Below are 19,060 nucleotides of genomic sequence, written 5' to 3' on the forward strand. Positions count from 1 at the left end.
TGTGACGTCACAAGCTGAGTGCCAGCATTACCATCTAAACCAAGCAACTTAATCTGGTCCATCGGCGTTTCCAAATTCCTTTTTTTTTAAACCTTTAACACCTTTAACACCTTTAAAATCAGCTATTGTGCTATTGTGGCACGCTTGAGTCAGACAGGAAATAGATGCAATCTGTAGCTGGTACAAAAAGACGATGTAAACAACACAACACGTCAACACACAAGTGACACACAACGTAACCTACCTACTGCACCAAGTGTGCATACAAATAAATATCTTGGCAAAATACCCATGCCAAAATTACACTCAGTTAGTCCTGCCGCATTTTTTTTTTGTTGCATTTTGCTTTATTGCAAAATACAGAGATGTGAAAAAGTGTTTGCCCTCTGCCTGCTTTCATGGTTCCATTTATCACAACAAGTCCTCCAGGTCCTGAAGCAGCAAAACAGCCCCAGACCATCACACTACCACCACCATATTTTACTGTTGGTGGGACACTCTTTTTCTGAAATGCGGCGTTACTTTTACAAGTATTTTTCTCAAAGGTCTTGTGGATCATCAAAATGTTTTGTGGCAAAATTGAGACGAGCCTTAATGTTTCAATTTGTTTGATGATCTTAAACATTTAAGTGTGACAAACATGTAAAAATAAAATAAATCGGGAAGGGGGCAAACACTTTTTCACACCACTGTATGTTGAGGAGGTCATCAGGAAAGTAACCAAGGAGGGACGTTCACGTACTCTTGATATGCAGCGTTTTATTGTTCATGGCTCATCTTGTTGCAGGCGCTTGTAAATCAGAGCTAAGCTGTTGTTAATCACCCCCAGTGTAGTAGTAGTAGTTCATTATGTGATGCGTTAACTTGCTGTGGATGTGTTGTGTTTTCGTTTAATTTGATGACCACCCATACATGGACGGCCAAGTGGCCCGCAAGTCAAAAGGTGCGCACACTCCTGATCTAAACCTTCCACTCAAGCAGCCCAGATAAGATTTCCAAGTGTACAAGGTTCTTGGTCATGCATGAGCGACAACCTCAGGAAGTCAGCTCATTCAAAATCGGGTTAACAAACGAGTTCCATGAAACAGTAATGAGGATGACGAAGGATAACCTCTTCTCCTCCCAGACCTCATTGTAACGCTGCACAGAATCCATTCTTTAGCATGCAATAGCGTTTATCCCTAACGATGGTAGCGACAGTTGAGCGATTGGGACCACAAGAGCAACGCTGGTGGGTGTTTCTCCTCCCTCTGAGCTTTTTTTTCACTGCCAAGCAATGTCTCCTTTTCTCTGGCGCACTGCCCCTCGGACGACATAAAGATAGAAAGATCTTTATTTGTCTCTGAATTGAACCCATCCTCTTGAGGGTCAGTGGGCAGCCAAAAGGCAGCGCCCAGGGACCGGACTCGGGTCATAGGTCACCGTCTTTGTCGGTGAAGCATCCACATGTGGGTGACCCTGGGAGCATTGTGGGTGAAGCGTCTTGCCCAAGGGCACCAGAGCAGTGACTGGGATTGGAACTAGTTACTAGTTACTAGTCACGAGGCAAAATTACGTTTGTAATTAATTTATGGGAATGTATTCAAAACTACAAAACATCGGGATATTGTAAGCCAAGAACCACCTGTATGTGAAAATGTGCTCTCTCACCATCTGGACTTCATCTGGATGATAACTGGACTGAACTGCCAACATTGATGCTCTGTGCAGGAAGCAGAGCCATCTGTACTTCCTCAGAAAGCTGCTGTCCTTCAACGTATGCAAGAAGCTGCTACAGATCTTCTACCAGACTGTGGTGGCTAGCGCCCTCCTGAATGCAGTAGTCCTTCAAGAAGGACGCCACGTGCCTGGACAAACTGTTGAGGAAGACAGGCTCTGGCATTGGCACTGAGCTGGACAGCCTGACATCTGTGGCAGAGTAAAGGGCACTGAGGACGCTCCTTTCCATCATGGACAACCAGCATCATCCAGTGCACCGCATCATCTCTCGACAGACGAGCAGTTTCAGTGGCAGATTACTATCACTGCCCTGCTCCACTGATAGAATAAGCACATCATTCCTCACGCCAGGCGACTTTTCAACACAACAAAGTGGGAGCGATAAAACCACACACAGGACTGGACTATTTTCTTACTTTTCTTAACTCTCCTATTTGGTTTTGTTTTATTTTGAATTGATCACATTCATAAGGACACTTTTGCAGAGCTGATCTATCTATCTATCTATCTATCTATCTAACAAGCATCTGGGTTTCATTCATCAACATGAGTATTTGTTTTCGGTAAAGCAAGAATGCCAGGCAAAGAAGAGTGTGTGTAAAATGCTGCTCAGCTACGAAGGCCATCTTGAGCAAAACATCATTTTTATCAGTGACCTGATTTAGTTTTCACAGGGACACAGTGTAGACTCATCAGCGGCAGCATGTCAATTCGTGTCACGTGGCGAGCCACCCGATCCTACCATCTAATCCCCACTAAATGCCAGCTGACACATAGAAGGGAACGCCGCCCGAAGATGTTGCCTCAGCTGCCTCGTCAGAAGAGGGACTCTAATTAATGACACTAATCCAATTGAGTGGGACATGTAGAGAATGTAAAGGCTGCATAACAAAGCTTGGTCAGAAAAATGTCATAGAAAATGCCAAGAATGATTGACACATTTTAGACATAATTGGGCAGGCCCACTTGGATATGGAGACAACTTTGACTAAAAAGAAGAACAAAACCAAACTTAAACTCACCTCGACGCTTCCTGCTCCTTGACCCACTGGCGTCCCCCCTCACACTCTTCAACGCCTTACGAGCGTCCAGCAGTTCTCGCCTCAGCATGGCTTCCCCTCCAGACACGCACTCAGCGAGCCTTCTGGAAGTCCACTAGAACTTCCCCTGTGAGCCCACAGCGACCATAACACTCCCTGTCTCTCCTTCAACCCATGACCCGTTCTCCTCCGACGTCTGTCCGAACTTTGACTCCAGCTTTCTGCCGTTGCACCGGACTTTCCCTCTGCACACACCTCCACCCTCAGCTCAAGAACCAGCCCCCTCCTGCTACAGGATGAGATTTGCACACACCGCAACCTCTGCCGTCCTCTGCTGGATCCGTCTGTTTTGACCCAGGGTGGTGGAGCTTCTGAAACTCTAGCTGGTCCTCAGTCAGTCTTTAGTTATGCTTTTATAGGCGTACACTACTGGGGGATTGCCCATGATGTAACCTTTTTGCCATGACCACCTATACGCACATGATCTATGGTCTATGTTCACATTCATGCTGTGTAGTTAAACCATGTGTACAACAGTAGATAGTAGGACACTTAGGAAAACGTCCATGAAAAGTGTGGTCTGATACAATAATTTGTTTGAGTCACTGTGGCATCAAAGGCATGCGGCCACCCCCCAGTGGCCACTGGTTGGTCATCTTCCACGAACCAGGAAGTAGCCTGCTACAAGACTCAATTCTTTGCACTTTTTGCAACAGTTTGGCCTTGGCAGAGGTCTGTGCTTCACAAGAGGTCATTAAGGCACTGTTGTTGTTGCATTTAGCACAATACAGCGTTACCTCGCTACATCACGGTTCACCTTTTGCGGATTCGCTGCTTCGCAGATTTTTTGAAGTGCAGGGCGAGGACGAGGCACATTCAGGGGAGTGAAATACGCGCGAGTCAGTTCATTTCTTGTGTCCAACCTAGCAGATTGATCATGAAAATTCAAAGGAAATTTGAACTTTGAGAGTGTTTAAATGTGATCAAATGTTAGTGTAAAGTGTATGAAGCGTATGGTGAGGGTTTTTACAGCCTGAAAACATATAATTGTAAACAAATCAAGTTGGCTACTTCTCGGATTTCACTTATTGCGGGCTATTTTGGGAACCTATCCCCCGCGATAAACGAGGGAACACTGGACTGTATGTTGTTCATAGGGCTGCCACTAAGGGTTGTTTTCTTGGTCGATTGATCTTAAGCTTGTTGTTTCGATTAATCGAGTGATCGGTCATTCCCCAGACCGACCAAATCAATTTGAACCAAACACAAAAGTGGTTTGGTCCGCAACGTATCAGAAAAGAGGCCAAAATGTCGATCACTGTTTTCCAGAGTCGAAGCTGATGTGTTTGAATATCTTCTTTTGCCTAAAACACAAAAATGATCTTGATTGTATTTGTCTCCGATACCGATATCAACATAAAACGCAGCTCTTCCATCCAACCGATGTCATGTAATGAACACATGATGCTTCCTTTACTGTGATGCCACTGGGTGCATTTCACAAAAAAACAATGCACTGCAGTATATACACAATCATTTTACATCTAATTATAATACAATAATATAATATCAGAATATTATTACATCAAATAAATAATATTATACAATTTACAATAAAATTCCTATAAACATAAACAATAATATTTATAAATATATATAATATACATATAAATATTGTCAATATGTGTAAATAAATATTTAAAACATGAAACATTGATGACCAATAGTCAACTAAAATAACAAGTTTGCTTGCTATCAACAAGGAAGACAGGTTCATCTTCATAAATTCCCAAATAAGAATGCAAATAAATAATGATAAAATTTGGAAGGTTGCACATTTCTACAAAATATGAAAGTAATACAATCAATGAAGTTATAAACTGGGCTCAAACAGCACTGATCCGGTCGCTTGTTATTGTGCTGTAGGTACCATGTAGCTTTGGATTGTTTTTCCTCCCTTAATAATAAAACGTTTCACTGAAAAACTGCATTTTGCGGTCATCTGTGTTGTCATAGACTAATATTTGCATTTGTCTGATGTGCCATTCGCTCGCTACGACACAACTTTGTTGGGAAGGAAATTGAAAAAGTGCAATGAGAAATTTCAGTTGAAAAATTTCCGCAATTTGGGTTTGCGTTTGCCGTTAAGGGGTGATGGTGGGTTCCTCGGCCAAGCCACTTGAGAACCGCTGGTAGAAATGGGACAGAGGGCGGAGCTACTTCACACAGCCAGGCTGCAAAGGACGCCACGTGTGACGCCAGGATATGCAACGTCACATGCTCGTTTGAGACCCAAATGCCAAATGTGACACTTGCAACCTTGGCGAGTCTCCTTCGAAAAAAGGCACTAAAATGAACCCCCCCCCCCCCCCCACACACACACACACACACAGGCTCACACGCAAATACATATAACCGCCACCCCCCAATCTCCATCTCGCTTTCACCACGCTGACTGTGATTGAGTGTGACAGCACTGCATTTTGACCACGGTGCTGCTATAATTATCCGTGATGTCTGCTTGTGCAATCGGAGACGCATCCACACATCAGAGTGCCCCCCAGGCCAGCAAGGCACATACCGTGCCACAAATAACTGCGGAGGGGAGGGGTGTTACAGGGGGTCATAGATACTCAGGGAACCGAGATCTAAGACGTTGATGTGACTGGTTTGAGTTTTTGCTGAATAACTTTTAACAGCCGAGGTCACATTACAATTACCTCACCCAACACCTCCACATGGGAAGCTTTCATAATTACCACCAATCGGGCCGTGTGAGCTGGCTGCACATGCGTAGGATCAGATTTATCTCTCACCTACTAGTTTTGGAGGTGCAACTGGGCCACAGACACACCGGCACGAAAGAAATATCAACAGAGTTCATATTCCATGGCTTCATTGTTAACATAAACAACCTGAAAGAGTCAAGAGGTCAATACCTTCTCCAAGGTCCATTATGGCAAGGATGGCACTGCAGCTTGCCTTCCCCAGCTCATTGGCAGCCACGCAGGTGTACAAGCCTGCGTCCCGCGTACGGCAGTCGCGTATCCACAGCCCTCCTGAGTCCTGGGCTTCCGAGGGAGGCAGGAATGTGTCGTTGTGGTACCAGGCGAGAGACGGTCTGGGAAAACCCACCACTGACACCCTCAGGCGGATGTCACAGCCTGTTCCCACTGCTGCCTTGCGGAGTTTCCGGATGAAAACTGGCGCCATGGGCTCCTGCGTTAGAGCCCCCTGGTCTGGGACATCCTGATCTTTGGTGACTTTGGCCCTCTTGAGGGGGATGTTTAGATTGGGACTGGATGTTGTATCTTCTGCCATCTGGGATTCCATTCCAACTCTTTAGCAGGCTGAACTTTATATGTAGATGGCAGTCGTTGGAGACCTCAGTGACCCGGCAGGAGGCTGAAACACACACAGTATGACCTCACTAGAAGGTTCTCTTGCTTGCTTCTGCAGCATGTATGGTGGGGCAAATATCATTTGATCTCCTGCTGAAGTTTACTCTCTTACAAAGACTTGAACATTGCTTGATGTAAGTATTTGATCCATAAGCAAAACATCACTTAGTACTTGATGGAGAAACCCTTGTGGGTAGGACACACTTTTCTTTTAGCCTCCAAATCCTGAAGGTTTTGAGACTGATGCTTGACAACTTGAAGTTTCAGCTCACTCCACAGATTTTCTCTTGGATTAAGGTGCAGAGACTGGCTAGATCACTCCAGGATCTTAATGTGTTTCTTCTTTGAGCAGCTTCTTGTGTTGGCTGCGTGTTTTGGGTCATGCTGGAAGACCCACCCACAGCTCCTCGATGAGATGGGTGAGGTGATGAGATGATGAGACCCAGGGAGGTCCTCATCCAAGATCATACGGTACATGGGACCATTCATCGACCCGTCAAGGCGGTGAAGTCTTCCTCTATTTCCTCTATCCTCTACTATACAAAGCAGATTGATCGATTTCCTTCATTTGGTGGAATCGGCAATCAGCCGATCCTTACATAGGAAACGGCTCTTTTCCACCAACCTTATACACCTCCGCAAAAGTCTGATGGCTAGCAATCGAGCTAAAGCTAAAGCTGGTGGGAGCAACGAGTCAGGCAGTGGTCCGATGTTAGCGCTTATGAGCAGTGAAAAGAGCAAAGCTAATACGAGGAAAATCATAGAGTTCATGGCTTTGGACGGGCAGCCATTTTCAGTCGCTGAGCACTTTATTTTTGGTAAGAGGCTCAAATCGGGTCTGCAGTGTAACCTGCTGTGCGAGCTGTGTTTGTTTTTAAAAAGTGATAAATAAAAGACTAAAGGAACTGATGTCATTTAGTAGTTTTAACTTTTCATTTCTATTTGAGAGAACTACCCCATGTGCAATTAAAACGACAGGTTTTTATTGTTTCACGGATATTATTCAATTAGTGCCCTGTGATTTCCGTAGAATCGTGGACGGAATCGCAGAATTGGCCGATAAAAACGGAATCTACTGTTAAACGCAGAATACTGTCATCGTGAGGAGAAGGAACGTTTGAAAAAAATTTCCCTGGCGGACCGCTAAATCGTGGCGGACTCTCATCACAAACACTAGCATGCACCCTCCCGCACCACACATGTCGAAACGGCGACCGAAACACTGGCAAAAGAACTTCGAAACGCGTGACTGGAAGCTAGCGAGGTTAGCTTAATTTTAGCAGAGCAGAGCATGCTAGTGCAGCTGTGTGTGTGTGACTCAGGCTGTATAAGCGTGTTCAAACCGTGCTGTTTTACCGCTTATTTTGCAATGCAACACTCTATGCTGGTAAAATAAGTGGAAAAGGTAAAAAAAATGGAATTAAAAAAATGTAAACGAAAACAAGCCAATTGGAAAAAACTAAAAAGGATTTTATAGGACCCTATATTCAACGTCTTTCAAGAATCATTGGAACATTAAAGGTGTGTGCTGTCCGTTAGTAAAAATCGGAACAGGCCAATACCAAAGGTGTATTTATAGGTTTTTTTAACTCAAACGCTAGCTCCCAAAGACGTATTTATACGTATTTATACATCTTTTATGTTTTTTCGCGCCTGAGGCACAAAGAGATGATGATGTGACATGAATAGAAGTCACTGTCACTGCAGCTTTAAGCCATAAAAACATTTGATAAGAGCTCAGAGTGGATCTTCTGCACGTATTTCCACACTCAACAGCAAGGAGGACGTGGAAGAGCGTGGAGGAGCGTAGCGTGCAGAAGGTTACGCTTTGTAGGGAAATTTTAACGCATGCACACACAGTTGATTGAAAAATGTAAAAAGTTCACAGTGGTTTTTTTGTGCCTGTGCTCCCAACTCCCTCGAGATCATTTACAAGCTCCTCACATGTCATTCTGGGCTGATCCCTCACCTTTCTCAGAATCAACCATATGCCACGAGGTTAGATCTTTCATGGAGCTCCAGAGGGAGGGGGATTGACTGTTGTCATGTATTTGTTCCATTCCCAATTCATCACGGCAACACTGGTGACAAGGGACAGGACTAATGACAAGGGACAGGACTAATGACAAGGGACAGGACTAGTGACAAGGGACAGGACTAATGACAAGGGACAGGACTAATGACAAGGGACAGGACTAATGACAAGGGACAGGACTAGTGACAAGGGACAGGACTAATGACAAGGGACAGGACTAATGCGTGTGCATCATGGGCACATAACTCATCTGCAGGAGTCACAATTCTTGCTTGTTGGTCGAGGATCAAATACGTATTTAACTCAATCACATTCTAATTCATTAGTAAAGTTGATTTAATGGGTTTTTTTTAGTTCTGTCTCTAAAGTGTTCAAGTCTTTGTTAGGCAATAAACTTACAAAATCATCAGGGGATCAAATACTGTGGAATGGGCGCATGTTTAAGGAACAGTATACAACTTTCAAGGTCAAATTCAAGCACTTGAAGCACCTTACCGCTACAAATACGATATATACGTCATCATCATTTTACTTCATCATGTTCCAAATGATGGCGCTGGCCATGTTCATCTAAGAAGCAAACTATTGAGTAGGATAGCTGTCATTTGAACCACTTCTTTACTTTTTACCTGCGTTGTTTTTTCTGTCATCGGTTCTCTCACATTTCCACATTGTTTAGTAAAAGCAACACACACAGTTTAACTGACACGCCTAAAATAGTCATACACCACAACAAGTCTGCCCACCTGACGTTTGCCGATAAAGCCAAGAGGAATCCTTTTGGACATCCCTGCAAAGCCCGAGTCAAAGTAACGAGATCCATGGAGGGAAATAGGACATCGCTGCGTGTCCTTTAGCCGGCTCGGGCTGCAGGTGTAAGTCCCCCGGGATCATGTAGCATTAGTGGTCATCACCATGGTCCCTTTCAGGACTATGTCACCAGAGACAGCGAGGGAGAGAGAGAGAGATCTGGCCTAGAATGTTCCAGTGCTTGGCGAATTAGTTCCTTGGAAAAACTCCTTCAGGACTTTTGAGTACCGTGTCGTCTGCCTTCTCTCGTCCTTCCACCTCAACGCCTCAGCTTTGGAGCGACAGCTGCACGTCACATTTCTCAGCCCACCGCACACACGCATCTAAGTTTAGGAGCGGGGAGTAACGCGTAAGAAGAGTAACGCCGTTTCAGTAACACTTGAATGACATCATGAAATTGTAGCAATATGATGAAGCGTATTAGTGTAGTTACAGTGCAGTTTAGCCTTGGCATTGCAAGACATTGCTGTGTAGCAAATGTCTGCAGTGTGTCACACACACACACACACACACACACACACACACAAAGCCCCTGAGATAATATTATCAAGCTAAATGCGTGTGTCAAGTGCTAAAAATAGACCCTCCAAGAATACTGACAGTGGTTTGTAATGGAAGTTCTGGTGGAACTGGTACGGAGCCCCGAGGGAAAAAAGGACACATGTTTGCGAGAACACAAAACTTTTGCAACAGAACGCAAACCTTCTGAGAAAACCCCAAATTTTACAAGATAATGCAAAACCTTTGCGAGATAATGCAACACTTTTGCGAGAACGCAAAGCTTTTGTGAGATAACGGAACACTATAAACATTAAGAGCGATGTACTTGCGCGTTCCCAGCAGATGTTCGTGGTGAAACTTCAAATTAAGAGCAGGACATTGGTTGAGTTTCATATGTTTACTTATAAGACAAGCAGTGCGCACAAGTGAAAGAATCTGATGTATGGATAATCAATGCGTTTCCAGTACCAGCACTCCAAGAGATGTGTTTCCAGCAACACTAGCTTGGACCAGATTTTGGCATTTTATTTTCAAAGGATGAGCAGAATAACCATCACGGAATTGAAAACTTGTTCCTATAGTTACAGTATCACTTTATAGCCCCCCATTTGTGCAGTAAGGGATGCACAAATGCTGAAGATAGAAATTAAATGATGCATTTCCCCCCCGATGTTCGCTATTTGGAGGCAGGCCATGACCGGAAGTGTGTCACATAGCTTCACATAGTTTTGCTAGATTTACCCATCGATTTTATTGTCCATGGCCCCTTGGGGGCTGCCTAAACTGGCAATATGAACAAGATGAAAACAACATTTCCTGAGGGCAAATTTGCCTTTATTTTCATAAGTTTATCCACGAGGCGTTGAATGATGACAGTAGGGACAGAAAATGTTAAAAAAAACAAAACAAGACACAACAACAACATATAGTCAAGGCGCCAAAACATCTTAAATACTTTACGTTAACTTTCTGAAACAACGATGCAAGCGAACCTTGCAGTGTGCAGCAGTAGAGAATAAAACTGTGTTGGATTCTGTGACCTCTAGTGGCCAAATCGTGCTAACAACCACCACTTGACACCAGATCAAGCGTTTGCGATAACTTGCAATGAGTCTCTTACAGCGCTGGGGAGGAATTTTGGACCACTCCATCTTTGCAGAAATTGTTGTCATTCAGCCACATTGGAGGCTTTTCCAGCATGTGGCCTTTTTAAGGTCATGCCACAGCATCTCAATAGGATTCAGGTCAGGACTTGGACTAGACCACTCCAAAGTCTTCATCCATTCAGAGGTGGACTTGCTGGTGTGTTTTGGATCATTGTCCTGCTGCAGAACCCATGTTGGTTTCAGCTTGAGGTCACAGCCTGACATGCTGCTTCAAGATTTTTTGGTAGACAGCAGAATTCATGGTTCCATTTATCAAAGCAAGTCTTCCAGGTCGTGAAGCAGCAAAACAGCCCCCGACCATCACACTGCACACTACACCAATGAATGCCAATAAACAACAGTATCTGGAGAAATCCTGAGCATGAGGCCACCGCACGGCTTTGTTTTCACAGCTTCGTTGTCCTCGATGCCTCTAAACTCAATCACCATGAATCAGAATGAAATATACTCGAGCTCCAACAGCGCATAGATCCAGCAAAATATGCATTATCTAAAATAATGAAAGCTAATGAAGCAAGTCCTACTATCTTGCCAGACCAAATTATTGCTTTCCAGCCTGAGGGTAAGTCAATATTGAATTTAAAAATGTCCCTAAATACACCGCATTATGATTATTTGATGTAAATAAAAACACCTGTGGGGACTCTCCAAAGGTACACACTGACTCTGTCAGAAGAACACGTGTCTCTGTTAACGTATCTATGAACAAAAGACCATGAAGTGCAGATACTCGTGGATGTCCCAGTGTCAGCAACATGCTGGAATGTTGCAAGTATTCCACCTTGTTTGCTTCATATTGTCCTCCATTGTTCCAACTTTGCAATGTGCTCCAAGCTTAGACCCCGTTCAAGGGCACGGGACTCAATCACATAATGAAGCTCACAATTTCAAAAAGGTGAGAGCCCAAGGACCGGACTTGTGCTGTCCCATTATGCCCACATTTTCAATGCTTTTATTTCATATGATTTTCAAACTTACAGTAGCATTAAACTCTGTGTTTCACACAAAGCTGTTTAGCATAACCTTGTTTCATTGCAAAATAAACACATCAACTTCCCCACTGGATTTTTGGCAAATGCATACTTTTAAACCCTAACCCGAATCCTAACCCTCTAACCCTACCCCAACCCTAACCATCTAACCCAACCCAATTTTCAGTCTTTCTTTCGAGTTGACAGCGCCATATTCTTCTTCTTCTTCTTCTACTGCTGCTTCATGGTGACACGTATTCCTCGCTGTTGACCCGTGACAGTGACTTGAGGAAGTACTGCATGAAGCGCTTCCAGACTTAGACTGAATGGTTTACATTATTTGGGTGATGTTGAAAAGCTTTGGTGAGCTGGATATGGCCCGTGGGCCACCTATTGAGGACCTCGGCTCGATGGTAAAGCCTGTACTGTCATTTGTGTCATCCAAACTTAAGGCCTGCATCCATCCAGCCTTTAGCAGATTGGTCCCGGTTGAATGAGACTAACACACTGGATATGTGCAGAAGAACACAGTCCTAGGAACGGCTGGGACACTGCCCCGAACATGCCTGTGATATACATCCAGGTCACTGTATTCCCGCTGCATTGAATTGATACCAACTGGACTGTTCAGGTTGTCTTAGAAGATGTTTCACCTCTCATCCGAGCAGGATCCTGCACCAACTCCTCACACGAGGGCTGTCCTACCTAGTCAGACTAGTGAATCAACTGTATTTCACAGGTCCACTACAACTCCCATGACCACCACATACCCGGAAGACGATAATGTAGATCGATGTAGTTGGGTCATAGGAATATCAATCAATACATCGAAGTAGTGGATGAATCGTTACTCCCCTAGTCTACACCTGATGTGTCTTGTGACTGATTGACTTTGTCCAGATCAACCATCTGTGCACCTCAGATGAGCTGTTCACTGAGGTCACACATAACACTGTCTGCTTCAACAGGCATGCCTGTGAAGGACAAACAGCACATTTCAACTGCAACTATCCTGTTTTTATGAGGTAATGCAACCCAATGCAATGAGTAGTTTGTGTTTGTCTTCTACTGCATCTCCAGAATGTGGCTGGACAAATAGTCACACTTAGTTTATTTGTACTTTTGTTAGGTCAACCTTGGCAAAAGTCTGTGCTCTATTCAGTGCCCAAACCCAAGCCGCCACAGTCTCTGACTGGGACTGCATCCATCCAGCCATGACAGGATGGATCCAGTTTGTGTGAGACCGTCATGCCTTGCTTGAAGACCCATGAAACTGTTTAGACCAGTGGTTCCCGGACTTTTGTTGGCCGGGCGCACTTTGACTTTTTCCTTTCCGGTGTAACCACCTTTTTTTTCAAAAATTCATTTTCTCCAATATTTCAGCTGTGATGAATGACGCTGCCGTCTGCCAAAGCCAAACACGCAAATGTTTCAATGCGACTCAAGACAACTTTGTCCAGGTGGAATATATCTGCAAACAACAATTACCTGGTGAGCCTTCCTTTGTGCTCACGCACAACTTTTGTGAGTTCCGAAGTTCTAACACCTCTTGCCACCTTCTGCTTCAACAGGTGAGCGCACAGCTGTTGCCTGTGAAGGTCAAACAGCTCATCTCTCCTGCGGTAAGGATGCAATGAGCAGTCAAACATTCTCCTTCCACCTTATGACTACTGGTCAGTGGGTTGCCCTCAGATCCGGGCCGCAACATTAGGATTATCAAGGCCAGCCATGGATGCTTTGATGAGGAACGCTGCTCAGACACTCCGTCAGTGATGACTTTCTGCTCGAGCAATGCAACCCAGGGAATTGTTTCATCAGAGTCAGTGTTAGTTTGGCCGGTGGTCGAGCAAACGGGCAAGTTTGTTAGTTTGTTTTGTACGAAGTGCTTTGTGGTGTAACTTTTTCCCTCGGACTGACCCAGCTCAAATAGGACCCCCGACATTAGTTTACATGAATGTTGTTTGTTTAATTTATTTAAAAGCTATTGACATTCCAATTACAATGATAAATACTCTTCAGAAATTCAAGTTTATTACTTTTGATACGATGTACTCTCATTCTTATGCCATATAATTATGGTCTCATAAAATTTTGTCAATAATATCGATTATCGACCATAATTTGTAGAACAATTATCGTCCTGCAAAATTTGTTATTGTGACAGGTGTTGTAATCTAACGAGAAAAAGTTGTAATTAAAAAGATTATGAGGGAAAATATAAAAAGTAAGTGAGGCTGTAGAAAAAGTTTGAATGTTACGAGAATAAAGTCGAAACAGTATGGGAATAAAGTCCTAATTACAACAAGAATGTTTACATTGTTAAAAATATTATATATTATATTATATATATAAAGAGAAAAAAGTTCTAACAAGAGAAAAAAAGGCCCAATTTTATAAGAATAAACTCTATTATGAGGAAAAATTATGTCATTTCAGGAGCCTAAATTTGAAATATTAAACAAAAAATGTTTTGTTCAGTCTGAATATTATGAGAAACAAACAACAAAAAGTTGTAATTTTTGAAAGATCAAATTGGGGGAAAAAGTTGCAATATTACGGGAATAAAGATCAAAATATTATGGGAGTAAAGTCCTAATTACGAGAAGCAAATGGACATGAAGAAAGTTGAAATAGTTGGAAAATTAAAAAACAATAAAACCAACTGCAGCAGAAAAGGAAAACTACTGTAATTTTACAAGAATTAAGTCAAAATATTAAGAGAAAAAAGCTGAATTTTAACAAGAAAAAAGTTGCAATTTTACAAGCCTAAACTCATAATAAATACTATGAGAAAAAATGATGTCATTTCAGTAGCATGGAGTTGATATATTAAAGAAAAAAGTTGTATTTTTTGTCGGAATATTATGAGAAACAAAATCAAGTGGCAATTTTTGGAATATTAGGTTGGGGAAAAAGCTATCATATAATGTGAATAAAGTCCAAATATTATGTGAATAAAGTCAGAATTTAGTCATAATATATTTATATATTTAAGATTTAGTCATAATAAAGTCATAATTAATTGATGGAAAATTTTAAAAAACAACAACAGCAGAAAAAGAAAAAACATCTGTAATTTTACAAGAATAAAGTGAAAATACTAGAAAAGCACTCGGAGAGCACAGACCTCTGCCAAGTGTCATAGTGCCCCCATATTGTGAAACATATCAGTAAATATCAGTCCTACATTTATTTCATCAACATATTTGGATCGTTAATGTTAGCATGCTAACACCTAGCATAATAGTGGTAAGTGTCTAGGTGTGAAAAAGGATAACAATGTTACTATGCTAATGTTAGCATGCTAACAATACTAACACGCTAACTTTATGTGGACAGATGGGGGGTTTTCAACGCCACTCGTGAGGACGCAGAGTGTTTTAACAGGGGGAAATGTGCGTTTTTGGAAATATCCGAGACAGAGAAATTGCTTGGAGTGATTTCACTTGGCAACCGCCGTCCATCTGTCTTTCTCGTCAGTGTGGTTTGTTTGATGAGTCTCTTCCTACGTCATGTGTGTGAATCCATATCGAGGTGTACGTGAAACACAGGCTTGCTTAGGTTATCTGGCCCACTCAGTCCACCCTGCAGTCACAATATTTGTGCAGAAAGGCGTCAAGGCCAAACAGAAGGAAAACACGTTGACTTCCAGTGAGAAAAGGGATGTGTTGCGTGGGAAACAGTCCTGTTGTAGTGATGTCAAAGCGGGCAGTGAAAGGTTTGTGTCTTTGGTCAAACGCTGAAGAAGTATGCGGACACACACGGCTGCTCCTGCGGGAAATCCAAACAGATAAGAACACCGTGAACATCCAGAGAGCGTGTGCTCGTCTTTTTGAGGAGTTGCTTGCTGCAGACACACTTAAAGGAGGCTTGGACTGTGGATTCTGTTGAAGGCATGCTTTTCCGTGTTGTCATCATCTTGGCTCCCTGGTGGATCCTTTGCTTGACACACACCGAGCGAGCGGAGGTGCTTTCCAGAGAAGATGTTCTACAATGGTTCCAAGGTCACATTCTGGACAGTTTGGGACTGCGAGCACCACCACGTGTGGATGCCCCACAGCGGCTTGATGCAGGCAGGGTGCAAGCAATACCTCCGAGGGTTCTTCGAACCAGTCAGAGACAGCAGGCGGACCACCAGAGTCAACCGAGCCAAGAAACATCTGAGATTATTCTCTTTCCCGTTTCTGGTGAGCAACTTTACATTCAAACTCAAATGTCAACTCTGAACAAACGTAGTTTTGTTTTGTTTTTTACCCTGCAGACTCATCATGTGGTGGATCTGACCAGAGCCACTTCACATATTACTTCCAGCCGTCTGCCAAGTACCGGCGCCTCACGTTGGCCCACTTCTGGTTCTATGCAGGTGAAGGAGGCACAGACAACTCTACGGCCGCTCTCGCCACCCTCACATCTGATGGGAAGCTTCTCCAGGTGGTGAACGCTCCATCAAAGAGCAGCCCTGACGGATGGACGACCTATGTCCTCAATCAGACCGTGGTTAAAGGCCCTATCCTACTCCAAGTACTTTGTCCAAATTGTCATTGTCACACCGAGAAGAGAGATAAGATTCCCTTTCTCCACCTCAATGCTCGACCAGGCCCGGCCCGTTCACCCAGGAGTGTAGCAGACCCCATCCCGTGGTCCCCCTTAGCCGTTGACCTACTCCAGCGCCCCTCACAGGAGAGGCCAAAGGAACGTGACTGCGGCCGAGCTGAAGTACAGATCAGCTTCCAGGAACTGGGCTGGGACAACTGGATCGTCCACCCCAAGGTCCTGACCTTCTACTACTGCCACGGAAACTGCTCTGCCTCCGATCGAGCCAGCACCATTCTCGGGATCACGCAGTGCTGCGCCCCGGTCCCCGAGAGCATGAGGTCCCTGCGCATCACCACGACGTCGGACGGCGGCTACTCGTATAAGCATGAGACATTGCCTAAAATTATCCCTGAAGAATGTACCTGTGTCTGAAGGTCCAAGGCCTTAAAGGGCAAGCCACCCACATCATGAAGTACACAGGTGATTGCTGAGTTTGCAACTCTCTGTGTGCAACAAGTCCCTGTTTTGTTTCATTTACTGCGGTTTTTGGAAGTGGAATGACCAAATGTGCCAATATTGTCCATAACGTGTATGCATCACAGTCTTTTGCTTGTTTACAACTTGGTCGTTTTATGATTAAAACATGATGTGTTGGTCGCTAACAATATAGCTTAGACTAGGGCCGGCTCTTTGAAGTGAAGGAGTGGTCGTTTTTTTCTCGTCTCTTTTTTCCTGTCAAATCCTGTGATTGGTCAAATGCCTGGTGCCGTGTGTGTCGACACCAAACAGAAGGGGGAGGGGTAGAATATAACTCTATAAGGGAGGCGTGACACCCGCCAGCAAGATGGAATTGTTTCACTGTGAAAGTACAAAATATTCAATCAGATTTGACCTTTTTGTCTAATTGAGATGGATCTTTGTTATTTCTGTTGCATGCATATAAATAAAACCACATAATTAAATATTTGATCTATTTTTACATTAGAAAAAAGCGTATGTTGGTAAAAAAAAAAAAAAAAAAAAAAAAAATCAATTTTAAGCCACAAAAAAATCTGAGGAGCCAAATTTGAGAGCCGAAGACGCCAGTTCTTTTAAGGGAGCCGATTTTGACGCTAGCTCTGGCGGCATTCCAACCCGCCTTGACGACATATATTCTCAGAAACGACTTGCGACAAATCTAGCGACTTTTTCTGGCGCCGTTGGGGAGTTTTCTAACATGGTGAAAGCGTCGGGCGCTGTTGACAGGTCCGCATCCCAGGTGCAAATGAATTGCTATTACATATATTCACCAGAAGAGTGTGCTACTCACAAACCACTTATTTGTAGTTGTCAACGTAATTAAGGTGTGTTTTTCTCACTATTTTTTGTCTCTCCTACGAGCTTGTGCATTTTTCCTACATCATTTTTACAACCTCATATGCAAATCGGATGATTACGTCACTGTGGCAATTCCAGGACAGACAATAGCTACTTTTCTTACTGAAAAATTGGCAACAGTGCTTCCAAGACTGCGAGTCAAACTTCAGGAGCCTAGCCAAAAGAGTCGGTGTCATGTCGAGCTTTGGGCACCAGTGGCGGAGCCAGAAATGTTTCACTGGGGTGGCCAAGGTGAGAGCATTACTCACATTGGGGTGGCAATAAGTTGACACCTGAAATGTCCAATGTCAACATACAGTAGCTATGTTGGGCACTCAAGTATCGAATTGTGTGTCACGTAGTGTCAATAGTGTCAATAGTGTGGATTTATACAGACACATTTTCGACATGTTCACATGAACCTAATATATCTTAAATTCGTTGTGTGTTAGAAGCATATTTACACTACATGTTGTTGTGTAAAACGTGCGTATTAAATGACAAAATACTCTCACGTAGCATTATTTAAAGAGTAACATTATACTCACGTGAAAAAAGCAGGGGTCCTTCTTGTACGCATGCGCAATAGTGATGTGTCGGTCGCGAACGAATCGGCTTTAAGAGCCTGCTCTTTGAAATGAACGACCGGAACCGGTTCGCGTGGTTGGGAGCCGATAGTCAGCAAATTATTGAGAATTTCTCAACAAAGGCTTCTGGACTACAACTGAATTAAATTAACAATCTTACATTTGAAAGAATGTCCCTATTATATATATTATAATATCCCTATTAAATCCACAGTTAAATATTTGGGTGTACATATAACCAAAAACAGAACTGAATTAGAAAATTCTAACAATGGATACTGAACACACAATCGATTCTGCGCATGCGCGAGATCACGTCATTCCTCATTTCACAAATTTTTACGACAGCTAATCTGCGATGTCACATGCTCTCGTAGTTATCTGTTTAACCATATGAACATAAATGATCAATAACAATACTTCATATACGTGAAATATGTGTCAGGTTATTTTATTAGTGACTCTTATTCTTAAAAGACCTCGCTAGCACGCGGATGTTTCTATCGTTATTCAGACATAGACGCCGCATCGAGTGGGTATGTCCGCGTTTGCGATACGTGACGTCGACGCCATATTGGATGTGTCAGGGCTGCGCTGCAAATGAATACAAGTAAATGTCCTTACTTTCATAGAGCGCCTTTCTACAAAGGAATTTTAAGTTAATTCCTCTCATTTATACATCCATACACGCATTAATATACTTGGCAAACAGTTGGGCATAAAAAGTGTGGTTGTACAAATACAATCACTTTGTTTTTGGTGCGTAAACTGAAAGTAAGTACATTGACTTTTATTCATTTACCGCCGAGCCAGACCCACCTGACGGCGACGTTGACGTTCGGCTCAGCGCTCGGCGAGGCGCCTATGTCTTTTTTTATTCACGAAGGCTGAGCTACGTAAAGCTACGCAACGCACGTAGCGCAAGCGTAAACGTCATA

The 19,060-nt window shown here is 43.3% G+C and overlaps 2 protein-coding genes across 6 annotated transcripts in view; one reads left to right on the forward strand and one right to left on the reverse strand.

Moving 5' to 3' along the window:
• Window positions 1–9,234, reverse strand: part of LOC129182548 (striated muscle preferentially expressed protein kinase-like) — a 52,695-nt gene extending 43,461 nt beyond the window's left edge. Inside the window, exons 1-2 of one of the 5 annotated variants that reach the window (XM_054778807.1) lie at window positions 8,942–9,229; window positions 5,699–6,164 (exon numbers count right to left, since the gene is read on the reverse strand). In XM_054778807.1, the coding sequence (XP_054634782.1) occupies window positions 5,699–6,092 (394 nt within the window). In that variant the 5' untranslated portion in view covers window positions 6,093–6,164; window positions 8,942–9,229. Of the gene's footprint in view, window positions 1–2,741; window positions 3,094–5,698; window positions 6,165–8,941 lie in introns of those variants that run through there. The other 4 variants (XM_054778920.1, XM_054778909.1, XM_054778813.1 and 1 more) reach the window with 4 other exon arrangements.
• Window positions 9,235–15,033: 5,799 nt separating this feature from the next.
• inha (inhibin subunit alpha) lies at window positions 15,034–17,087 on the forward strand. Its single transcript, XM_054784953.1, has 2 exons — window positions 15,034–15,830; window positions 15,905–17,087. Exons 1-2 carry the CDS (start codon window positions 15,539–15,541, stop codon window positions 16,609–16,611), a joined length of 999 nt encoding a protein of 332 aa, XP_054640928.1. The 5' UTR covers window positions 15,034–15,538; the 3' UTR covers window positions 16,612–17,087.
• The last annotated feature ends 1,973 nt before the right edge of the window (window positions 17,088–19,060 follow it).

This window comes from Dunckerocampus dactyliophorus, chromosome 1, assembly GCF_027744805.1.
Source record: "Dunckerocampus dactyliophorus isolate RoL2022-P2 chromosome 1, RoL_Ddac_1.1, whole genome shotgun sequence".
In the NCBI taxonomy this organism is placed as follows: domain Eukaryota; kingdom Metazoa; phylum Chordata; class Actinopteri; order Syngnathiformes; family Syngnathidae; genus Dunckerocampus; species Dunckerocampus dactyliophorus.

Coding starts and splice junctions, on each gene's coding strand:
- inha (XM_054784953.1), top strand. CDS start 15,539: ATGCTTTTCCGTGTTGTCATCATCTTGGCTCCCTGGTGGATCCTTTGC. Junction 15,831..15,904: donor TATTCTCTTTCCCGTTTCTG/GTGAGCAACTTT, acceptor TTTACCCTGCAG/ACTCATCATGTGGTGGATCT.